The sequence below is a fragment of the Balaenoptera borealis genome, assembly GCF_965194805.1.
Source record: "Balaenoptera borealis genome assembly, chromosome: 8".
Classification (NCBI taxonomy): domain Eukaryota; kingdom Metazoa; phylum Chordata; class Mammalia; order Artiodactyla; family Balaenopteridae; genus Balaenoptera; species Balaenoptera borealis.
Genome location: NC_138865.1, coordinates 74,113,825 through 74,138,324, shown reverse-complemented (window position 1 = coordinate 74,138,324; position 24,500 = coordinate 74,113,825). Strand labels below are relative to the sequence as shown.

The following is a 24,500-nucleotide window of genomic DNA, read 5'->3' as shown; positions in this document are numbered from 1 at the left end:
TGGGGTCTCTCCTTAGGCACTTAGGCACCCCCCATACTGCATTAAGCTACCAAAGCAGCTGCTCATGGTCTTCCAGGATTCAGGAGAAAGCCTCAAGGCCAAAGCTTGCTTTGGTATTTCCTTACCTCCTGAGATTCCAGCTTCCACTTTGTTTAGGTATCTGCATATTCTCTCTTTTCATGCCAGCTCAGCAATACATTTCAAAGGGCTTTCAAGTGTATTTGCCCAGTATTTTATTTATATATACTTATCATAACTTTATTTCCAGTTGCATCTGGTAATACCTTGATATCTGCTATGCACTTCAATTTTTTTCAACTATTCTACAAAAATAATTGGAATGACTTTTGTCACTTTTCTTTGAAAGATAAAGAAAACATTTGGTATGCAGGTATTTTTAGATTTAAATAAATATAATCAGCTGTTACCATATTTTAAAATTCTTGTTACATTATGTAGAACTGTAGAATTTTCAAAACCTCTCAAAATAATAGAGTCACAGAAACAGTCATGTCTAGGTCCAGTTGGTATAGAGGGATTATTTATATTGAAAATGTTAGCAACATTTGAACTGTTGCACAAATTTTAAGGTTGGTAAAATATAAATACGATTTCCTCTGTGCAAAGAGCCCATCCCAGGGAAAGTTGTGTTTACACTGCATTTTAGAAAGTTAAATAATTTAAAAATTTGTAGTCATTCAGAATTTCAAGAAAACCTTTTAAAATGGTGAATCCCTTTGTCTAGAAGGCTCTTTTGGTAAATCAATTGATTTTCCCCTTTTAAAAAATCTAGTTTTTATAAGACGTTTTCTTCAAGTAACTATACATATTATTGCAATCAGTAAAGATAAGCAGTCAGCCCTGCCCTGTCTCCCTAATCAATGGTCGTCCTTCTTCTAGTACGTACGAGTGTCTTTCGATACAAAACCTGATCTCCTCCTACACCTGATGACCAAGGAATGGCAGTTGGAGCTTCCCAAGCTTCTCATCTCAGTTCATGGGGGCCTACAGAACTTTGAACTCCAGCCAAAACTCAAGCAAGTCTTTGGGAAAGGTCTCATCAAAGCAGCCATGACAACTGGAGCATGGATATTCACTGGAGGTGTTAACACAGGTAATTGGAAGTGGGACAGAGAAGGACAACGTAAGGCCACGAGAATGTTGTGACTAAGATCATTTTCCCCTGAGGTTAAATATATTTACATTCCCCCACCTCATCCCCTACACCTGTGTGTCCACACCTGCTGGTTATTGCTCCTTTCACTGAGTCTCTCTCCTTCCTCTACCTAAATGATAACTGTACTGTCATTTCTCAACCAAGAAGAATTATTTACACTTAAGAAAAGGATTGGGATATTTAATACTTGACTCTACAGAATTTATAAACACGACTAATGGAATTTCACAGGATATTTTCAATACCTCAAGTTGCCAAATAGGCATCCAGTAATTTTTTAAAGAATAACTTTCGCTCTAAATTGGAGACTCTGTTCTTTAAGTGATTTTAAGTTTGATGCAAATAGCTTTAGATTTTGCAGAATGCCCTTTCCATCTGGGGTGACAGCAAAGTCTGGAGTAATATGTGTTTATTATTTAAAGTATTTCATTGAATCAACTCTGCACCAACAGAAGACACACTCCACTCTGAACTCCAAGCGGTCTTTTCTGCCTGCCAAATGAGTTTCTATATTGTGATCCAGGCAAGCTGTCAAATCAATTCTTACAAACCCACTTAGAGTTAAGTGCTTATCTGCAGAACATTATGAATGTGCAGCAGATAATGGAATGGATGCTGTAAATGTTTTGATATATTTCCCCAGCCTGAGTCAGAAGTGCCAATTGGAAGAGACAGGTAATGCTGCAGTAAATTAATTCAGACTTGTTTCAAGACTCAAAGTCTGCGCATGTGGACACATTTGAAGTTAGTGGGACATGCTGAACATAACCCTGGACCAACTAGTTTTAAATAAAATGTTATCTCAATGTTGTTTATTCATTTGTTTGTAGTTTAGGTGATGTTTGAGTGAGACCTGCACTCAGAATTCTCCTCCATACCTAGAAGTTGGGAACATTCAGCTCACAACAATGTAGGTTCATTTACACAGCGAAATCTGCATATCGCCCGTGCCCGTCGTTGTCATATGAAACCCTGACTCAGTCTGTGTAGTGACATGATCTTAGAATGACCTGCTCAGCCGGCTCTTTACTGTTTACTTTGTGGCGATCAAATATCTACAGAGCAGTTTTCTTCCGTGGCTGTTCAGGCTTTAAGCTCCAACTTTCACTCGCAGTTTAACAGGCATCATTTGCCTAGAATTATTCAGTCTTTCGCTTTCCTGGCATAACCTGCATCTCCTGTGGAGATCAACTCAAAGGTTTCTAAAAGAAATGCTTACCAATCTTCTGTTTGGGGGAACTTGGAACATTGTTTATTGTTTTTCTTCTTTTGTGAAATGCATCCAATATCAGAAGAAGAATTAACAGCGTAAATGTTGTAAACCAAAGAGTTCACCTCTGCCTCTCTCCAGGCATAGTGTTCAATCCAACACTCTAAGTGAGGTTTTTTGAGTGTTCGATTGAACGCTCTGCTTGGGTAAAAGGTGACGGTGGAATTGTGGCAGATGGAGGGAGGGGCTACCATGAAGTTAACCTTCTTGTCCAGGACTGGACCCCAAATGAGTTTTGCATATAAATAGGAAAAAACTTAACACTAATATTCACACCTTTACTCTTGTATTTGGTTTTCTTTATCAGTACTTTCTCTTAGAAGATCCATAGATGAGTTAGTAAGTGAAATTGATATTCTTGCCAACGCTCCCAGCACAGCTCAGCATGGATTAGTGGCTATTTACACTACTCTGTTGTTTGATTTTTTTTAAAGGAGGCTCTTTCTGTTTGATCTTAGGAATATTTCAGAATTGAGTTGTTCACACATGTCTGTTGTCTCCTGTGATTAAATTGCCTGGTGTGTTTTGTGTGCTTAGTTAGTTCAGTGCCCAGTTCCTGAGCCCTCACTCTGTGCTGGCACCTGAAGAGAGTGAGCCGCTGATCTCCAGCCTTCCCCTCAGTAAGTTTACTCTGAGCAGAGACATCCTCACATGTGGTTATGAGCCAAAGAAGAATATGTTCAGTGACATATTGAACTATTCAAAATATACAAACTGCAACCCTGTTCAAATGGAGAAGAAATCAAATCCAACTCAGCTTTCATATAGGAGATGGAACTAGGTGTGAGTTTTCCCTTGAAGAATGGGTGGAATTTTCCTTAAAGTATAAATGGAAACATCTTTTCTTAGAGAATGTATTTTATATCTTCTATAAAAATGATCACTTGAGAGAGAAGTTACAAGATTAGAAATTATATCTTCTTTAAATGGTTTATTAAAAGATAAAAGGTAGTTCCCTACCATCTTGTAAACTGAATTTTCTCACTCTTAACTATGGTGAGGAAAGGCGTGGTAATGGGAAGGCCACTATGACAGAAGAGGAAAATAATTAGAATGATGTCTAAAAAGGTGTATTTATGTATTTTTAACATAAATTTTCCACAGAATATATCAACATTTTCTTTACAAGCAGGGTCTCCACATTATGTGTCCATAAATAAGAAGGTGAAATCAAGATTAACAGAATCTGAGCTAAGTAATTACTCTATTTGCTGACCCTAACTCATACACAAACTGTGGTATAGATTTAATATAATATTATTTATGATGCTTTTTATAGGATATTGTCATGTTATTAGTTCTTAGTCATACTAACACATCATTATACTTATAATACAAGAAAAGATTCTCTAAGTTTAAAGTATCGTATTTATTCTTTTTTTTTAAATGAAGTTTTATTATTATTTTGGCCACGCGGCTTACGGGATCTTAGTTCCCTGACCAGGGATCGAACCCATGGCCCTTGCAGTAGAAGTGCAGAGTCCTAACCACTGGACCACCAGGGAAGTCCCTGTATTTATTCTTTTTATAGATATTGTATACATCTGTTTTTCATATGAGATAGAATAAGAAATGTATTACTAGAGTTCATATACAAGTCCAGCAGATGTATCTGGCATTAGAGCTGCAAGTTTATGTTCTCTCCTGAACACGTGTAGTTCGTGTAGAAATGTGTCAAAACTTTATATTCAGTGCATTTAATCTTAGGAAAAACAGTTACCACAATTTCCTTTAGATCAATGGAAAGTAATTGCTTTAAAAGGCAAGAGTAATACTTCTCTTTTTCCTCTTAGGTGTTATTCGTCATGTTGGAGATGCCTTGAAGGACCATGCATCTAAGTCTCGAGGGAAGATATGTACCATAGGTATCGCCCCTTGGGGAATTGTGGAAAACCAGGAGGACCTGATTGGAAGAGATGTAAGTCCTGGGAGCTCCCTGTATGTGACTTCTCATAGAGGCGATATCAAAAGAGTAAAATAAAATTAGAATTCAAACTATGCATACTGGATTACTCTGTCAGTCCCCACCTCCCAAAATGAAACTGATGTTAGGAATAGTTATGGGAGACTGTTTATTTTCCAGTATCTATCTATGTGAACTCCATGTCAACTCTTAGGATTAGGAAAGGTCCTAAGTAAGACTTACCAACTACCCTCTTGGTTTGAATCAAGCAATGGTCTTTTATCACCCATCAAATTTTGCAAGTGCTCTTGGCACAGTTATGTTAAGATTAATTAACAACATGAATTCATTGACTGATACATAAAATGAGGACTACCCTCACCCCAGGTCTCCAGCTTCTTTATTTGAGTGCCCTTCACCTAGGACAGGAGGCTACAGAGGGAGATTCTTTCCATTCAAACTTGTGGCTTCCCTGGTTGGCCTTTCTTTTGCTAAATGCTTGGGTGAGGAGTGAGCACAGTTGGGATCTTTATTTCCCGCTCTGGAACTACTCAGAAGCCCTTGACCAAACTCAGCAGGTTGTCAACCTCTCTTTCCTGTTCTGATGTCCGAAGCCACACACTGACCAATCAATCAACAGTTTTGCCAGAGATAATTTGGTCGTATTTCTTCTGAGTCACTGTCTTATTTCCAGGGTCTCTTTTTCGTTTGTTTAAAACCACAAACAGGTCATTCCGCACCTCCCTTCTAGGGTTTTTCTCTCCTACTAACCACCAGACTTTTTCCCCTATGTAATACTTCCCAAAATTCCACTGGTATGGGTTAAACTATGTACACAGATTGCCATGCATTATTTACTTCTTTTGTCCCCAATAATTTTAGCAATTAATTATTTATCAATGCTTCTCTATATCAGATCAATACAATCCTCCATTCCCAATCAAGACCTGCCATAGAGTAATAAATGTGTTTCGCAGTTCTTTCTAAGTAACATGAAGTCTGTCTGAGTTAAAAAAAAAAAAAAAAAAAATTTTTTTTTTAATCAAAGAGGTTGAGAAGTAACTGGTCCTAAACTGCTTCTTCTATTGTGTTGCAGTATAATGAAACCATCTTATTTCAGTGCAACACAGTATGTGCAATTTTTTAAAATGCAATGCAAAATACTTTGAATTTAAAAATCAAAGATCATGAAATGGAAGCAGTAAATAAACACTCTTTGAATCCTTCAGAACTTTATTTAAGTGATAAATAACTTTATTTTAAGTGATAAGAAATGTCCATATCTCTGCTACCAAATTACATGTAGAAACACGAATTTATCCAGAATATGTAGAATAAGGAATGAGATAGTTTTATCAGTGTAATATTCTCTTAACTAAAATGTACTTGCTGTTTTGTATCATACAAAAATTGAATATCTCAAGCAGCAATTCCCAAAGTGTTATGTTGGCAGAACTGACTGGAAAAGTAATACTAATTTTTTCAAAGTATCTGGGACTAGTCTTTGATGGAACGTATTTGGGTTAATATTTGCCTTAGATTCCAAGTTGGCTTTTACGTATATATCAATTGCGAACTAGAACAAATACAGTTCTTAAAGAATTAGAATATGCTAAAATGCCCCCTAATACCAAGAGCATCTAATAGTTCATTTTATTAACAAATGAATTAACTATTTAAAATGTTGTGATGATTCAGAAGTCATTTTTAAATGTTCATAGTTTCAGCATCTCTCTTGTAAACCTGAGTTGTTATTATTCGATTTTGGAACTTTCTCATGCAGATGAACTATGAATAAATGAAAGCTGATTATTTCTTTATTCAAGATAGAGTAACCATATAATTACCTCAGTTGCCTAATCATTTGCAGAGAATGCTGGCCTACTGCCTTTCTGTGTCATTTTGTTTGTCTTCTAATTCTGTATGATTGTGGAAGACTGTACTTATATTGTACTTACTTGCCTTGCTGGGTTGGGAGAATCACCCCTAATTCATTTTCCTCCAATCGTAGCTTTTTTTCTCTGGTTTCATCTCCACATGTGCTCCTCTTTTTCACTCTTCTTTTCTTTCTCCCTGTACTTCTTACCTGTTCTGTGCCAATAGGAACTTACATATGCCTATGCCAACGGGACTTACTTACATTGTCTGACTTCCCAATAAAAAACTAGTCTTGATCCCAGTTCAGGGGGCAGAAAAAGCCACTTATAAGTTCAATAAAATGTGCACGTTCATTGTCCCTGCTCACAGGGGTCTAATAAAGGCAAGCCATGGCTCACAAAGATCCACGTGAACTTGCGGAGAGACCGAGAAAAGGAAGTAAAATTGGCAGGTTGTAGAGAGCACAGGAAAAACAATTGTATTTTCATTTTTTAGTAAATCTTTGACCAAGATCTATTGAATTTCAACCACTCTGGCATGTTTTTCCCCCAAAATTGGGAAACCAGAATACACATAGGACTTCTCAGGCTCTTATATAATAAGAGTTTGTTTTTCAAGTTGTAAATTATTTGGAGCAAAAGCGCTGTTTTTTTGTGAGGTTTTTTTAATTTAATTTTATTTTTTAATCTGTGTACTGGCCTATTTAGGTGATTCGCTTTCCAATCGTGATTTTCTCTTTCCTATAGATTCTTTCCTCTTTTCTATTTATTTATTTATTTATTTATTTATTTTACTGCACCGTGCGGCTCGTGGGATCTTAGTTCTCTGTCCAGGGATCGAACCCAGGCCCTCGGCAGTGAAAGCGAAGAGTCCTAACCACTGGACTGCCAGGGAATTCCCAAAAGTGCTGTTTTTGGTATACAGGATTTATGACATAGTTTGAGGGACATTTAAATATGTGTTTATTATTCTAATGTATAATTTAAATGATAATTTAAAAGGAATATGATGTTAGGCTGTCATAAAAAGAAGTATTTGAATGAAATATGTAGTCACTGGTGAAAATCTCCCTAAAATTCATTAAAACAGAAGTGCTGTCTGGTAAGCTTCTTAAGTAGTTACAATAATTTTCATAGCTAGCTTGATTTAATACCTTCTATCCTTTTTCTTCCATTTTATATAAACAAACACACATGTAATAAACATCAAAAAGGAAACCTTATAGGATCAGACATCAGGTAGCAGAGAAAAACAATCAACATATTATTAAAAATCCTGATCACTTCAGAATTCTATCAAAATGCAATCATTTGAAAAAATAGGATTGTTGCATTTTTGGTCAAGTCTATGTCTATGTTCCAGAATAAGATTGAAGTGGCACAAAATAAATGTCAAGGGAAATCTAGGAAATTTACTTGAAATAAATAAAAAAATAAGGATAAAAGAAAGGCTTTATATCTTATGCCAGATATTTTATTACAGTAGATTTATATCCAAACCAATAGAAAATATAGATCATTTTATTTCTGTGGGGCTGGCTCTCAGATGAGCACTTTTAGAAGCTGAAAATTCAAGTACTACTAGAGTTATTTTATTGATAGAAGTAGTAGACATCACAGTTGCTATTCATCTTAGAATTTGAATACACCTTTGGAATGGCACCATAAAGGCAAATACTAGCCCTAAAAATAAAGAAGAAAGATAAATTTGTCCTAGGGTGTGCTTCTAGATATTCTGAAAAATTTACTTCCCTTCAAGTCTGATCTCTTAACTAGACTTTAAAGATATAAGGCATGTATCTTTGGATTCTGAATTCAACTTAGAGCCACACACATAGTAGGTACTCAATAAATATTGAGGAGATGGATTGGCCATGATGAAATTCAGGCTTCAGGGAAAATAAACATTATGGAAAAAATATAATGATAAATTTTATCTGGTTCACAACTTTACCGCAACTTAATCTCTACTCATATTACAGAGCTTGATCATACTATAGTAGCTATAGTCGAGGGATTTTTTTAACCAAGTGTCTGAATATAAAACTATTTTTTTATGTAGCAGCTCAGGTTAGGAGGTGGATGGTGAAGCCTCTACACGTTGGGGATGGAGACAAAGAAATGTGGAATGAGAAGAGGCTCTTCTGTAACCTCTTTGAAAGATGCATGATCCTCCCAACTGAGTGATAGAACTAGCCTTGATTCTTTAAATTTAAATACCTTCAACTCTGTTTAACCAAATCTTTCAATTAATAGATAAAAACAACAGACTTTGGTGAAGAATAATGCTATGAATACTGAGACAGTAACAATCTTTTTCCCTGCCATTAGACCTGAAAATGAATATTGTCCAGCTCTTAAGGTTAACTCCACCTCTGTGATGTCTCCATATTATTCCTACTGCTCTTCTCTTCTATGGCAACCCATAATCCTATACTTCCATCAAACTAAGCTCAAGGCTCCCTTCCACCAAGACGGCTTCCCTGGCTTCACCCACAATATCATATGCCTGATTATAGTTCTCCCACAACTGTCTTTTTCCCCAACTTAATTAAAAACTCCTCAAAAATAGGGATTAAATTGTTTTCTTTGTTTGATGGTAACCACTAACATAATACTTTGCATGAACATAAGGCATTGACATGTCACTTAAACTCTATAAGATTTGATTTCTTCATCTCTAAGTTGACTATAAAACATTTGCTCTATTTTATACAACTTCGATGAGCATAATCATAATAGTAATTGTAATTTATTGAGCTCTTATTTGAGGAAGCTCTCTGTGATTGCATATATTAGCCTGCTGAGATATGTTTTATTCCATAAAAAAAAAAAACTAAGCCAAGATCCACTGTCTCCAAAGCCCATACTCTTAACTAGTATTGGGTTGGCCAAAAAGTCCATTCGGGTTATCCCATAAGATCTTATGGGAAAACCCGAATGGACTTTTTGGCCAACCCAATAGTATGCCAAGTGATATATAAGAAAATATTTAATGATATTATGTTTTTATTGTTAGTTGAGATACTGGCAGATATCTTATGCCTGTAAATTGAACTCAAAAGTAGACTCAATGAGAGTGACCTGAGCCCTTTTCTTTGTCGCTAAATACTCTTGATCTGGAATGATGATTATGAAAGTGTCACCAGTGTTAAGTCAAGAAAGAAATTCCAGTGAATTGTGATTTGTATATGACTCATTTCAGACTTAGATTCTTGCTTTAGAAAACAATCTGACCAGAATTGTTTCAAGTAATTGAACAGTTCCTGAAGCCTTTATGGTTTGTCTTTTCCCAAATTTAGATTAACAAAACACATGCCAAATGACAAATCTAGACATGATCACAAGAAAAAGCACTTTTCATTTTAGCCTGAGGATGAAAACACAAGGTAGATTTCCAAAGCATCATCTTACGTGGTTATTAAATTATGTTGACATTCAATATCTTCTGTCTTCCCTAAGCTACATATATATTCTCAGACTATTATAACCTTTAAGAGTTGTTACATTTAATTGGCAAGTGTTCTTTTGATGTCATTTTTATATTTTAAGCCAAGAAAAATCAAGTTTAATAATGCAATTGATAATTCTAGTGTAGTTTTCAACTCAATACATTTTTCATTTACTTCAAATGCAAGCCAAATGTGACTTCATATTGTAAGCTCAGAAAACCTCCCAGGAGTGTTCTTACATGGAGTTTATTAGACTTCTATGACTAGGTTAGATAAGATATATTCAGAGGATGTGAGAGGAGAGGTTGAGACAAGGAGACCCACCCAAGTCTTTATAGTCATGAAGGAGCCAATGCTAGCTAAACCTGGACCACACTCAGGTTCAGGGCTACATTCAGTTGCATGGGTAATACAGTTTCAGTAAACACAGTGTTGAGTTTGGATTTGGACATGTTGATTTCAAAGTTCCTTTGAAATATGTATGTGAAAATGTCCAGCAGGACAGTGAGAAAGATCTGGTTACCCACTTAGATTCAGAAGGTGTCTGCATATAGATGATAATTAAAGCCACTGCAGTGGATGGATCACTACATACAGCAGAGTATGTAGAGTGATGAAAAGGAGGGCCTGATGATATCCCGGATCCTGGTGATAGCCAATATTTAACGGTTGAGCAGAGGAAAAGCAGCCTGCAAAGGAGAACAGAGGAAAAGCAGCCTGCGAAGGAGACCAGAGGAAGGGCTAAGAGGGAGGAGCAAAACCAGGGAGTGTTTTAGAAGCCAAGGGAAGAGTGTGTTTTAGAAGAACTGAGTGAAGGGCAATGCCAAGTACAACTGAGAGTCTAAGGAAGATAAGGACTTGGAAGTGTTCATCCAGTTGATCAAGACAGACATGATTGGTATCACTGGTCAGAGCTGTTTCAGAAGCATGATGGAGGATCAAGCCATATTTCAATGGGTTGAGGAGGAAAAAAAAGAAGTAGAGATGGCAAGTAGAAACTACCTTTTAGAGGTTTGTCTGGGATGAGGAGAAGGGACATGAGTAGCCAAAGGGAGCCATAATTTGAGGGTTTTTTTCTTCAAGATGGGAGAGACCTGAGTTTGTTTATATGTTTATGGTAGAAATGGAGTTAGGGATGGAGAGGAGATAATTAATGAAATAAGTCCTAGAGTGGCCCTGAGGTGCTGGGGTCCAGAGCTAAAGGGGAGATTAACCATCTGTACCCTTGTAACCGAAGCAGACGAGGAAAGAATATGTAGGCAGAGAGTTGATGGCAGGATTTTGAAGTTTAGCTGGAGGTTTATCATTTATCACTGAAATAATAATAACAACAATGATAATATCAACACAATTGTAGAGTTTAATAAGTATCAGCATCCATCTAAGCACTTTACACAGATGGTCATTTAATCCTCATAATGGCACTCAGAAGTTGCTATTTTTAGTATCACTGTGATCCTTCCCATTTTACTGATGGTGAAACTAAACACAGTGAGATTAAGTAACTTGCCCAATGTTACATAACTAATAAATTATGTAGCTGGGATGTAAACGTAGGCCATCCAATTCCCCAGATCATATTCTTACCTATTATGCAATATTACTTCTTCATATAAGAGCAACTCTCATTTTTTTGAGTTCATATGTGGATCACTTCATGAGTTCTATATCTCATTGAATCCTAAAAATGACCCAGTGAGGTAGTTATAATCATTATTAATCTCCATTTACAAATGAAGACACTGAGACCAGAAGGTAAATAACCTGCCTTGGGTCATCCGGCTGGCAAATGTGTAAACACAGGAGTCAGATCATCTGCCAAATGAGGAGAGATAGTGTTTGGGGTCAGACGTATGAGGAGCGTGGAGGATGGTAGTCATAGCCCCAGTGTAGAACAGAAACCAGAACTGATCAGAGCCCAGGGATGGAATGCCAGGCAGCTTAGAGGACTAGAGTGAGGCAGGATGGAGTTCATGAAATTATGACGCATCAGTGAATCCAGAGTAGAGGGAAGAGAATACATTTTGAAGTCTCAAAGAAAACGATAATAATGCACTATTATATTAGTTATCTATCACCATATAACAGATTACCCCAAAACTTAACGACTTAAAACATTCATTATCTCACCGTTTCTGCGGATCAGGAATTTGTGAGTGGCTTAGCTGGGTAATTCTGGCTTGGGGTCTCTCGTAAGGTCACGGTCAGGATGTCAGTTGGGACTGCATCATCTGAAGGATTGAATGGGGTTACAGTCCCCTCTTCCAAGATGACTCACTCACATGGCTATTGGGAGGAGTTTTCGCCATGTGGATCTCTCCAGGAGGCTGCCTTATTAACATGGCAACTGGCTCCCCCCAGAGTAGGTGATCCAAGAGAGAGCTAAGAGGGAACCCTCTTATGACCTAGTTTTGGAAGCCACACACCATCACTTCTGTTTTATTCTGCTTAGAAGTGTGTCACTGAATCCAGCCAGACTAAGGGAAGATTTTCAAAGAATTTCTGAACAAATTTTAAAATCACCCCACTGATACATGGTGATTTCTAAAGCAAGTAACCCCTTTCAGAACTCAAGGCCTTTTCCCACAACCAGTAGGCCCTGTATCTGAATGGTACACAGTCCACCTCAGGACAGGGCAGAGGGAGGCGAGCCTATTCGAGCAGAAAGCCTGAAATGTGGACGGTGCAACTCTGCATCCCGTGAGGTGAAGAACACATTTTCAAAGTGCTGCAAAAAGATGCAGTTGTTTTCCCGTGGATTTTAGTGGGAGTCACGCGGCTCAAGTATCTGGGCATTCTTTAGAGATGGATCCCTGGGTTTGCTGGTTTCTTGTTTGGATTGCTGAGCTGAGAGTCAGCATCTGGGTTTCAGTATGACCCTGCTTCATACCTAGACTTGGCAGCTGAGCTGCCTAAATAGGAAACAACAAGGCAGTGTTCCCTCTAGCTCAGGCCTTGCTATGATTCTGAGGATACACAGTGCCTTTCTTTTTTTTATTTCATTCTCTCAGTCCGCTTGTTTCTTTACCTCAGACACAGGTTGTTTCCCACTTCTCTGCAGTATACCCTCATCCCTCCCAGAAACGCATGCCTGATCTGAAGAGTACCTTGCCGCTCCTTTTGTGTCTCTCTCACCAAAGCACAAACCCCGTTTTGCTGCCTGCTGGTGCCTTTCCTGACCTCTGTCTACTATACAGTTCTGGAGAACTCATCTGGAAATAATCTGATCAGCTGTCAGCAGGATTTTAATGCCCGGCTGAGTCACTGACAAAAATGTCCAGCAGCAAAACCAACCATAATATCCTTTATAAATTTAAAATCAGGCTGGGTCCTCTGTCTTTCCTCTAAATGTCTCCTGCCCTGTAAAGGAATTTAAGGTCTACATGCAATTTATAGGAAACAGTGAGGTTAGTGGGGCAGATCTGGTCAAGACACTTTACTTCTCTGAGCTTCTATAGTTGTGTCTTTAAAATAAGCATGAAATGGATTAATCCATGTAAGAGTGGCTATCACAGTGCCTGGCGTACAATAAGTAGTCAAAGAATGCTAATCTTCTTCCTGCCTAAATTATAATCATGGTGCTATTAGGAGGGAAAGAATGACTCAGTGGGCTACACATCCCCTACCCTGGTATTGCCTGGGGCAGGTTGACACACACCTCACCAGGTAATAACGTCTGGGATTGCAGAGGGCCTGTGATTGATGACTCAGAAACCTGATTTAACTCCATTCAATTCTGTTCAGGAAAGGAGTCACAGATACCCAAACTGCCCTTGCATTGTGGAAAGCACCACAAAATGGAAGAGACCCCAAGATATGAGCGAACTACTTTTTTTGTGGCCAGCATGCCCAGAAGGTCATTGTTCTATACTAACTTGGAAAAGGCAAATGTATTTTTTAATACAGACTGTTCAGACTCAATTTTAGAGGTAGAAAGCCTTCAGAATTTATAGTCAAATCCTCTACCTTACAGATGAGAAAACCACCATCCAAAAAGTTTCTTTCAATTAATATATTTTGAATATTTATTTGAGATATTACTTAGATGCAAGATTATATGTCTCCTCAAGCCAGTCCAATACTTATCACATACATTTCCTAGAGAAATTCTGAATGGGTGTGTGAACGAATGAATGAATAAATTTGAAGACTTGCCCAAGTTCACAAAAGTAATTAGGGGAACTAGAACTTGAAGTCCCATCTCCTGACTTCCTACTAAGTACTCCTGGGTGAAACCAGAACATGCATGAAAATAGCTAGGAAAACTCCAGCAGGTGTCCTAGATCAGCTCCCAAATGATTGATTTCAGCCCATCCAAGTAAAATAAATGCAGCACGCTGCACCAACACACGAACGATGTTCAGTTTCTCCGCAGTGTCTCTAGATCAGTTCTCTCCTGGCAATGATAATGGCCCTACAAATATCTTATATAAAGGCCCTCCACCTCATTAACTTCTTGAACAGCTTCTATTACATTCCCTCTTTGTTGCAAAGTCAAGGTACACAGAGGCCTTAGAAACAGAGCTTTACCAATCAGCCAATACAAAATGTGTACAATAGATTAATGAGTGAAATACTAAGTATCTAAAATCCATTTCTAAGCAGATTTCCCTTCTAGGTATAGATACCAATGTAGTTACCAATCATGAAAGATCACTTGATATGTAGTCCTTTCAGACACAATTCAGTCTTTCTCGACCCAGATTCCTCATTTGAGCTACAAAACACAGAAAATTATTTGAATGACTCTCTTCTCAATTCTCTCAAGGATGGTACATAACGTGGACCATCCTATATTCTTAGGAGAGAAGGTGATCCATTACATACAACGAATACTGCAGAGCATTAGGGCTTGATTCTCCCAGGAAACACTGGCTGAGAAACGTGCTAATCTGTATACCTACAGGTCACAATTGTTCTAGCTATGCACACATGCGCATGCACACACACACACACACACACACACACACACATACACACATTTCCAAAAAAGTCCTTTTTATGTTATGCTCTTAACAATAAAAGTTTTGCATTACCTCCAAAATTTTGTCAGAAGGAAAAATTCATTTGTATTCATGTGATACAAAGGCATTATTTTTTTCTATTTGAAAAACTTAACAGAAGATCAGCAAATCTTTTGTAGATATGCAAATTGTAAATTGAACAAAAATAGACTGCTGGTATGTTTGTTATGAAGAATATTAAGTGGATTTTGTAGACAAGTTAGACCAAAATGCATTCCTCTGAAGTATTTGGGAAGTTATTTCCAACTTTGCAGTTAATCAACAAATATTTCCAGAAAATCACCGTCTTAAATGACCTAGGAGGACATGCAAAAAAAACCACTTTGCATATTTTGGCAACTGATAAATTTGTTTTCTCTACTCATATTGATTGATTTAAATCCCTGTGTAAAACAAAAGTGACTGATTTGTCTCCCCTCGTTTCATTTTGGTCACTAGTTTGCAACTGGAAAATCAGTTTATAGTTGTTAAGATAAAGCAGGACTTGAGAAGAAATTCACATTTGTAGATTGCCTACTAGGAGCCAGGCATGGTGCCAGGTACTTTGCACATATAATCTCATCTAACCCCCATGAGGTAAGTGGTTTTATCATTTCCCTTTTACAGATTAAAAATGTGAGACTCATATTCACACAGCCGTTGACAGAACTGGGATTCAAAGAGATTTCCATGCCTCAAACGTTCATGATTGTTCCAGGATTCAACATACCTTCCTCCAATGATGACTGGAAAATAATTTAGGACATTTAACTTATTTTTTGGATTTATATCATCCATTATTCGGCAGAAAAAATCCCTGCCAAAATATAACTACCTTTAACTTACTTTAACATAAGATCCAAAGAAATGGGGAGCAGTAAGATGAAGAAATTAAAATTCATGAGTGACACTGTAAACTTGATCCTCTTATCATGATTAATTCAAATGTACAGTATTCCCAAAGAGCTGGTGCACCATGTTTCACAAGAAAAGAAGGTCAAAACTCAGAAGGCTGAAGCACAAATGTCCTTAGAATCCTGTGGTGGGGGAAACAGATATATAGAATATAGTCAGATGATTTCATTATGTTCTTTTATTCTCAGATTGTGGTGATTAAGGCAGGTTGACCCAGAATCATTTTCACTCCTTTATTTGTTTGAAAACGTCACTTTCACTGGTGGGCTTTAATTAAGCTCCCAAGAATTAGAAAATGTGCCCCGTATCTCAGCTAGAACAAGTGTCTGGAGTTCTCCATCACAAATAGTTTAACCTCTAGAAAATCCACTGTCCCATGACCCTCACAGAACTGCTTTGGGGTTCCCTCCTTCTTGGCATGGAGCCTTGGGGAACTGCCGTTAGGAAAGAGAAAACAGTAACCTAAAGCTTTTTCTTTTGTCCAAAAGTACAGTGCAGAGGTACTTTAAGAATAGGAGAAAGTCTTTCTGCTAAGCCTTTTTCAACAAAGCATTAATATTTATTAACTTGCACTCTGTTATAGAATGAATGTTTTATGATCAAAAATGCGTAACAGCAAAATGGGAATTTTAACCACAAGCGACCTACTCTTCCAGTGATAAAGAACTCAGGATGGGGTTAGCCAACCGCTGTCTCTGTAGTTCAGGGGGGACTCTCATTCACTCATCTAGACAAAGGAGTAATTGAATACTGCTCCATGTGATTACTGGAAACAATAATCACAAATTTATAGGCTTACTTTATAAATGAGAGCCATCTAGAATAAGCTGTGAATTAATGTTATATTAGTGGTATATTAACAAATAGGGACATTTATTAAAAGGTCTGAAAGATATTTCAAAAGCTCAGAATTACCCATTTTAAATTTAGATTAGATCAATTCCCAAACAATTCAGATAAGAGGGGGTTTTTATTTTTCAACTTTTAATAAAAGCATGTCTGTCTCAAGTCTTTTGAATTAATCCATTCACTATTCATTGAGGAGATTCTGTTTGCCAGGCATACAGAAATGTGGGGTTTTGAATCAGCATCAAGGTGTAAAATTTGACTTTTATGAGATCTTTTCTACTGACGCTGTCTTTACTGAATCACTTTGTAATTCCTTTAGCAAACTACTCAATCTTACTACAGCTTTGCCTGATGAGTTATTACTTACTTAAAATGAACAAGTGCATCTCAACTCTATAATTAATGTATACACTGCATAAAGGCACAGAAATAAAAGTCCCTTAGCATTTATTTCTGTCTTGTCAATTTCAGTGGTACACTACAGAGATAACTGTATGGAGACCGTGTAACAGTGAGTTTGTTAAATGTTCCTTTTCATAGTCTTGAGTGAAATTTCTGCCTAAATATTTTAGGAGTAGATTTCCAACACATCATCTTGTTTCCATTGTGTCTAAGCAGTTTGGGAAAGGGGAATGAATAAGCATAGATTTTGGAATCAGGCAGACCTGGTTGTGATTTCTGGTTCTGAGCGTGGTAAACTCTTGTAAAACCTACTTAATCTCCATCTCTGTTCCTTCATCTACAAAATAAACATAACAGCATCTACCTTGCAGGATTATTGCAAGGAGTATAGATAATGTATATAAAGCAACTAGCGCACAATAGGCTTTGTTTTTCTTTTCAGATCAAAAGTCTGAAAGACCATACGAAGAATTGTTCTGTTTCAGGTAGTCTGATTCACCATGAAATTAAAATAACACAACAAAAATTTAAGACAGAGATGAACATTGTGAGCCTGATTTGTATTTATCTCATGATACAGTTATTTTACATTCAGCATTTCCACTTAAGGTGTCTAATAAGACACCTTAAGGTGTCTTAAGGTCTGTTTAAATAACAGACCTTCAGATTGCTGAATGGGCTTGACAAAGAAGATCACCCCTGACCCCATTCTCCACCCTCCACTCCCCACCCTCCACTGTACTCCAGAATCATGATTGCTCTTCTCTGCCTATTAGAGTATGGACATGATGGAGAGGAGAAAGAAAGAAACAAAATAACTAAATTTAAAAATTATTTTTGGTTCATCAGCATATAAACAATCAACTTCAAAATGAAACAGACATTCACTTGCCAGTTTTTGAGTACAGTGAAAGCACAAACTCTCATTTCTGTATGAATCCAGAAAATGAATGGAACACTTACTGTAAATCTTGCTTCTACCCAAAGCAGTATTAGGAGGAGGATGTAGACTATCCTTTCACTGTACCAAAGAATTGATTTCCCTTCTCTCTCTCTCTTTCCTGTCTGTCTGGTTCTCCTTTTCATATTTTGCACTCTTTTCTCTGACTTCTGCCCCTTCCTTTTGAAATTCTGCAGGTTGTCCGGCCATATCAGACCATGTCCAATCCCATGAGCAAGCTCACTGTTCTCAACAGCATGCATTCTCACTTCATTCTGGCCGACAATGGGACCACCGGAAAGTACGGAGCAGAGGTGAAACTTAGGAGACAACTGGAAAAGCATATTTCACTCCAGAAGATAAACACAAGTAAGTCGGCTGCTGTTCCCACTCATGCTTCACGGGAAATAGGCTGAAAGTGAGAAAACTTGAGCAAATTTTAAACACAGATCATTTTCTACTGGGCCAGTGGTTAGAATTAGAGGAGGTCATCTAAAGGAGGATGATTGGAGGCGCAATAAGTGTTTACACAATTAGTGGACTCAAGCTCATTTATTATGTGTGAAAAATTCAACCCTGTCTGGGGTTTATAAATGCAGATAAGCTTTTCTTTCCAAACTTTTTTCTACATCTTTTACAATACTCTAAGGAGGAAAAGCACCCTGGAGAATTTTTTTCTATTTATTAAGCTATTTTTGGTGGCTAAAGAAAAGAAAAAAAGAAAAAGAAACAGGTTTTGATCTTAGCATAGATCTGGCTGTGCAAAGGCATTTCGAGGGAACTGACATTGTCTAAACTAAAGCATAATGTGTAACCATGTTGATGAAACTTTAATTCTGTCTCTTAATTTTATGTATGTATTCATTCACTGTTTCTAGATACCTATATATTTAGATATATGTGTGTATTTATGGGTACCACATAATACTTAGCCCATAGTTACACTGAAATTATCTCTTAAGTACTTATGTGTTCTATGCAGTATTTATTGTGTACCCATTTAACTATGAGAAGGTAGCATTGTAAAAACAGCAACGCTCCCCAGATCACTCAGTGGCTTGCATTTAAATGTGGTAGAGGTAAGAAAATAATCTACTGACCTTCCTCACAAAATAAAGTTCAATTTGTTTTCACAAAGTAACACATGGCTTCGCGGCAGGCTCAAGCTTTCTGGTAATTGTATGTTCCATCAGGGAAACTTGGATTTAATTGATTAAACTTTCAAAACCTGCAATTCCAAGTAACAAAAGATTCTCTTTGGCTTGATAAGCTTTCAAAAATTCAGTGTAATATGATTCAACATGTCCAAATGGCTTTTCTCATCTCCAGTCTTTTCTCTGCATCTGTCCCGAATGGATTTTGCTTGCTCTCGCCACCTTCCTCCCAGAACTAGGATATCCAACCTATCAGACCACAACTTCTCTTTCCTGTACTCTCTTTTCTGGTTCCACCTTTTAGGAGCTACTACTGTTTAAGCAGTCAAGTTTCATACCTTCATCTTTTTCACAGAGAAGTCTGGAATAATAGATTTTGGTGTAGGCCTGAAGTCAACATTGTATTAGAAAACTCTCTTCTAAGAATCTTCAACTATCTTTGGAAAGAGAAAACACAGGATTACCCAAAGGTAAACATCTTTTGGGAACAAAAGAGTAAAAAAGACTAGAAAATCCATCCAGAAACCAGCAGAGATCCAAAGTGACAAAGCACTATAGCCAATGGGTGGTAGGTTTTGTTAAACTAAAATTGAATTTTATTATAATACTTGATAGGAAGGACAAAACTCATATCATTAATATTATCCATTTAGGTTTTTATTGGCTGTAGCATTACTTTTTTTACACCAGCAGGTTAAGAATGAGCCTAAATAGGAGTAACCTGAAAGCTGAAGAAGATGGGAGCAGGGTAGACAAAGAGCAAATGCAGGGTCAAGTTCAGTGCTCAATAGTGAGACCAAATTTGTCCAGACACACAAAGCATGCCATTGTGCCAGGTCCTGGTGGCAGCTGGGCCAGGTATTTGTTAGTGTTAGGAGGAGAGCTAGGTGTGCGGTTGTGTAAGTTTAAACACCCAGCTACGGTGGTGCCAGCAGGAGTTAAAACCCAGCCAGAGCTCTGTCTGCCAAGCCCTGTGCCTCATAGGCTGCCCAAGGAAAGGATACTCTTTTCTAATTAGTCATCCCAGAGGGGACATCGTTTTGTAACCTTTGTGCCTGGGGAAGCACCTGTCTCCAAAGCTCACAGAGTTGCTATACGTGGGGATTGCCCTGAAGGGGAGGCTCATAGACAGTGGCCAGGCCTCCGTGAGGAGCAGAGCCCAGCAGCATAGAGTCCAGGAGAAGGCCAAGGCTGGTGGTCAGGGCATCAGGGATGCTGGAGGAGCCAGGACCCCAGGCACATGCCTTATGCCACTCGTGTGACACTGGACCCTTGTGAGCACATCAAGGCAGGTAGCGGCATGCAAACACATTGCCAAGTGAAATCCCAGTCAAGGGTCTAGGGCGCAAAGTAGGGGATAAACACAGACCCAGGTTCCAAGCTGAAGCACCAGGTCAGAGAAGCTGGCTTGAGACTCCTAAAATGTTCCGAGTCCACAAACAGGATTAGGCCTCGGACCTGGGGTAGAGGCTGAGCCCCTAGATTGGGTTAAGTGATAGTAGCTGGAACAGGATGGGGGCAGAGAGAGGCAAATAGTCATTGTAATCGTCATAATTTATAAACACAATTTTCCTCTTTGTTTTGGAGACTATATTTGAGGCTTAATAGGAATCCACAGACTCCCATTCAGTGCAAATAATTAAATAGGAAGAAGAAGGTTAAAGATGCCCAGAGGAGATCCCTGAGGTCACAGGAAGTTATAAGGCTCAGGGCCAAGAATTTGCCACAAGCTGTAGTGAATGATGCCATGTGTTAACTCTTCTACCAGTTCTATCCTTGAACTTAGTAGTGGGAGGGTGACCAACTTGTCCCAGTTTCCCAGGGACTTTCTCAGATTTAACATTGAAAGTCCCATGTCCCTGGGCCCCCTCCATCACAGGCAAATGGAGATTGCAGGTCGCCCTCCAAGTCAGACTCAGGAGTCATTAGTTCTACTTCTCTTTTTACTGCATTCACCCCGCAAACCAGGGAAGGAGCAGCGAGGGCCTCAGAGCTTAAGGAGTGGCCCAGGCTCTGGAAGTAGAGCAGGACCTTGAGATCTCCATTCAGTTAGCAGTAAAGCAAAGTGCCCACTGAGAACCTGGAAGCCTCCAGAATAGGACTGAGTGAGAAAAAAGGAGGAAAAGTTGACCTGGTTAAAATAAGAAACAGCAGAACTAAGAATATAGACCTTTAATGTAACTCTCTGTTCTAATCTGAACACTATTTTTTTCTTTATATCATAATTAGTGATAATGTAATTCTTCTTATTAAAATAAAAGTTTATTCTATAACAATTCTAAAAATCTCACCTACTTCTTAATTTCCCTCTTCAAAAGTCTAAGAAATCTAAAATACAACAGGGGAACTCAATTTTGGGAAACCTCAATTTAGCCTCCTGAAATTAGACCGTCTACCAGGATACCACAATAATACTATCACCACCTATTACGCTTAGCACGACCCTGGGGGTGTCTGAATACACTCAGCATTTTGCTCATTAAAGTGCCATTCCTCCTCATCACTTAGGGATGACATGCATAACATAGGAATCTTTCCACAAGTCTATTTCTTGCATAAATAGCATAATCTTCTGAAGAATATTTTCAAGAGACCTTTAAGCCCTTTCTCATCAACATGACAATTATGAATAATAAAATATTACAAGCACCAGCATCTTAGACTTTTCTCAGCACTCTGGCATCCATTATCTCAACTCTCCCCTCCCTCCACTCATTCCTGCTGTTAACAGTCCTTCCGGAAGTGTTGTCATTGGTTACTGAAGGACTTCTTTGTTGTTAAAGGAGAATCCTTTCTGACATGAGCCACTTAGGAACACTTCCATCTGAAATTTTCTAAACTTCAAATTTAACATGCAAAGCCTCAAACAATCCCCATCATGCCTTTAGTAAACAAATATTTCTTGAACTCTTATTATGTGCCAGTCATGGTTAAGGTCTAGAAAAGCAGCAGTAGATAATTCATTGAGCTTACGTCAAGAGGGGCAGAGTAATAAATAAATAAGTAAATAGGCAAATATATGTAGTAAGAGAGCTATTAAGAAAAAGCAGAGGAAGGGATATATGTATGTGTCATGGATACACATGTCTGCATGCATGCACATGTGTGTGATGGGAGGATAGTTTAGATTAGATGATTGCGTATGGTGTAATATATAAGCAGAGACCTGAATGAAGTGAGGGAGCCAGCTCTGAAAAGAGCATTCTGGAGGGAGTGAAAGCAGGAACAAAGACCCAGGTATTTGATGAAGAGTACGACCTTTGTAAAGAGTTGAATTTTATTCTGACAGAGTTTTGATCTGGCAAGTTATAGGATCTCCCTCGTGGTTTAAAACACCACTCTGCTGTTGTGTGTAGAGATCCAGCTGACGCAGGGGGCAAGATTAAAAGCAGGTAGATGTTTCAGTAGGCTATTGCCGTAATGCAGGTGAGAGATGACAGTGTTTTGAATTAGGATGACAGCAATAAAAGTAGTAAAAAGCGGTTGGATTCACATTTATACATATCTATTTTCTTAACTGATCTTTCTTTTAATGTGGTAAAATATATATAACATAAAATTTATCAGTTTAACCATTTTTAAGTGTACCGTTCAGTGCTATGAAGTACGTTTACATTGTTATGTAATGATCACCACTATCCATCCCCAGAACTTTTCATCATTCCAAACTGAAACTCTATACACATTAAACGCTCTTATTCCCTCCCTCCAGCCCCTGGTAACCGTGATTCAACTTCATGTCTTTATGAATTTGTTCTAGGTAACCCACATAAGTAGAATCATACGATATTGGTCCTAAGATACATTTTGAAGGTAGAGCTCAAGAGAACTTGCTACTGAATTGAGCATTCAGGGGAAGGAATAGACACATCAAGGATGCTGAACAGTCATCCTTACAGACACCAGTGTATTCTTCAAAGAATGGGGCTAGTGGGAGCCCCTAAGGAGTAAGTTTTTACAGAAAAGGGAGTTGAGGACTAATCTCTGGGGAGTTGGGACAAAGTCCTTGAGAAGGAGGGAGATGATGAGATTCAGTGCACAAATGAAGAATGTGGCCATAGGTAGAACAGGAAGAGTTTCATCCTGGGTAGCAGGAGGGAAGGCAGAGTTTATGTGTGCAGATGTAGGTGGAATGGAACATTTTCTGCTGGGAAGATCAGGTAGTTCTTTATAGATGCTTTCTATATCTGAAGAAAATAATACAGGAGGTCATTGGCTAAGAGTGTGGAAAGGCAAGAGGTGTAGAAGATTAGGGAGAAAAAAGAAAAAACAAGTGTAGAGCCTGGGAGAGTGAGCTGACTAGGGAAATGTAGGACTGCCCACTTGATATTTGTGGTCATAAATTTGCAGTGGCATGAATCATCAGGGATGTGTGTTTTTTTCCAGGCATGTTCAGCTTGAATAGTAGAATAGGCAGAGACTTGGGTTGAGAGGCTATTGGGATTTTGCTAAGCAAGTAGAAAAGAGGAAGAGAGAGGCAAGGGAGTGAGGCTATATGTACTCTATATACCTATATCCCAGGAGTATTGTCAGTGTCTGGATGAAAGCAGTGGTTTCCCACCCACATCTGTGCCCATTCACGAGAACATAAAATCATTCATCTAAAAGATCAGAATAAGGTGCAGAGAAGTAATTAAGAGAATTATCAAAGGTGACCCACACCTTTAGTTAGTATTGCCAAGCATTACATATGTTAAGTTCAAACCATTTAAGTAAGCAAAGGTTCATAATAAGCAGTTCCTCATATTTATTTTATTGTTGTTTACGTATTCATGTAAGTTGAATCAAGTTAGCACAATGCTGGGAACATAGTAGCTGTTCAATAAACACGTGTTACCTGAAAGACTGAATACCAAGGGACTGCTCCAGAAAGTAACATGTAAGTAGCCTGATGAACCTATAAAATCCCAAGCATATTTTCTGCATACATTTTTGCTGTTAAAAAAATTTCCAAAAAAATTAGAGAATATTATAATAACCCCCGTAACTATCACCCCAGCCCATAGCCAATCTTGTTTCCTCTATGTATATAACCACCTACATCTTCCTCCGGGTAAGTCTGAAAGAAATCCAAACGGTGTATCATTTCATCTATAAATATTTCAGCACCAAAGCATTTCTTTAACTTGCGTGGACCACATGCAAGGTAGATTTTTAAAGTATTTCCTTAACTTAGGAGCAACATAATGGAAAATACTTATCCAAGAACCCTTTAACAATTCTTTCAAAAAAATAAAAATTAAGAACTATGTTATCACATGTTAAAATTTATCTAAAATTTTGATAATCATTTTTTCTTGTCCCAAATTCTACACTAAGCTGGCCAAAAAACATTTAAAACAAATATTACCTTGCAGTTCTTAAAAAGGAAGATTAGAAAAATCCCCAGCAATTGTGGCTTTCTTTGAATCATTTGAAGGGAAGAATATAACTTTTGGGAAAAAAGGAAGGCTTTGCCTTTTGCCAGTGGTATAAGCTGAGAGAAACAGGGAGACCTGGGGGTTCAGATCTTCATGGCTCTGTGACCTTAGGTAAATTACCGTATTTCTCTCAGACTT

At 38.0% G+C, this 24,500-nt stretch overlaps 1 protein-coding gene across 13 annotated transcripts in view; it reads left to right on the top strand.

Annotated features, from left to right (window-relative positions):
* The window catches only part of TRPM3 (transient receptor potential cation channel subfamily M member 3), a gene marked incomplete at its 3' end in the record, with an annotated part of 933,308 nt that overhangs the window by 694,991 nt on the left and 213,817 nt on the right, over nt 1-24,500 (top strand). For all 13 annotated transcript variants that reach the window (XM_082401351.1, XM_082401352.1, XM_082401350.1 and 10 more), the window contains 3 exons: nt 901-1,114; nt 4,241-4,365; nt 17,986-18,157. In XM_082401351.1, the coding sequence (XP_082257477.1) occupies nt 901-1,114; nt 4,241-4,365; nt 17,986-18,157 (511 nt within the window). The remainder of the gene's footprint in view (nt 1-900; nt 1,115-4,240; nt 4,366-17,985; nt 18,158-24,500) is intronic.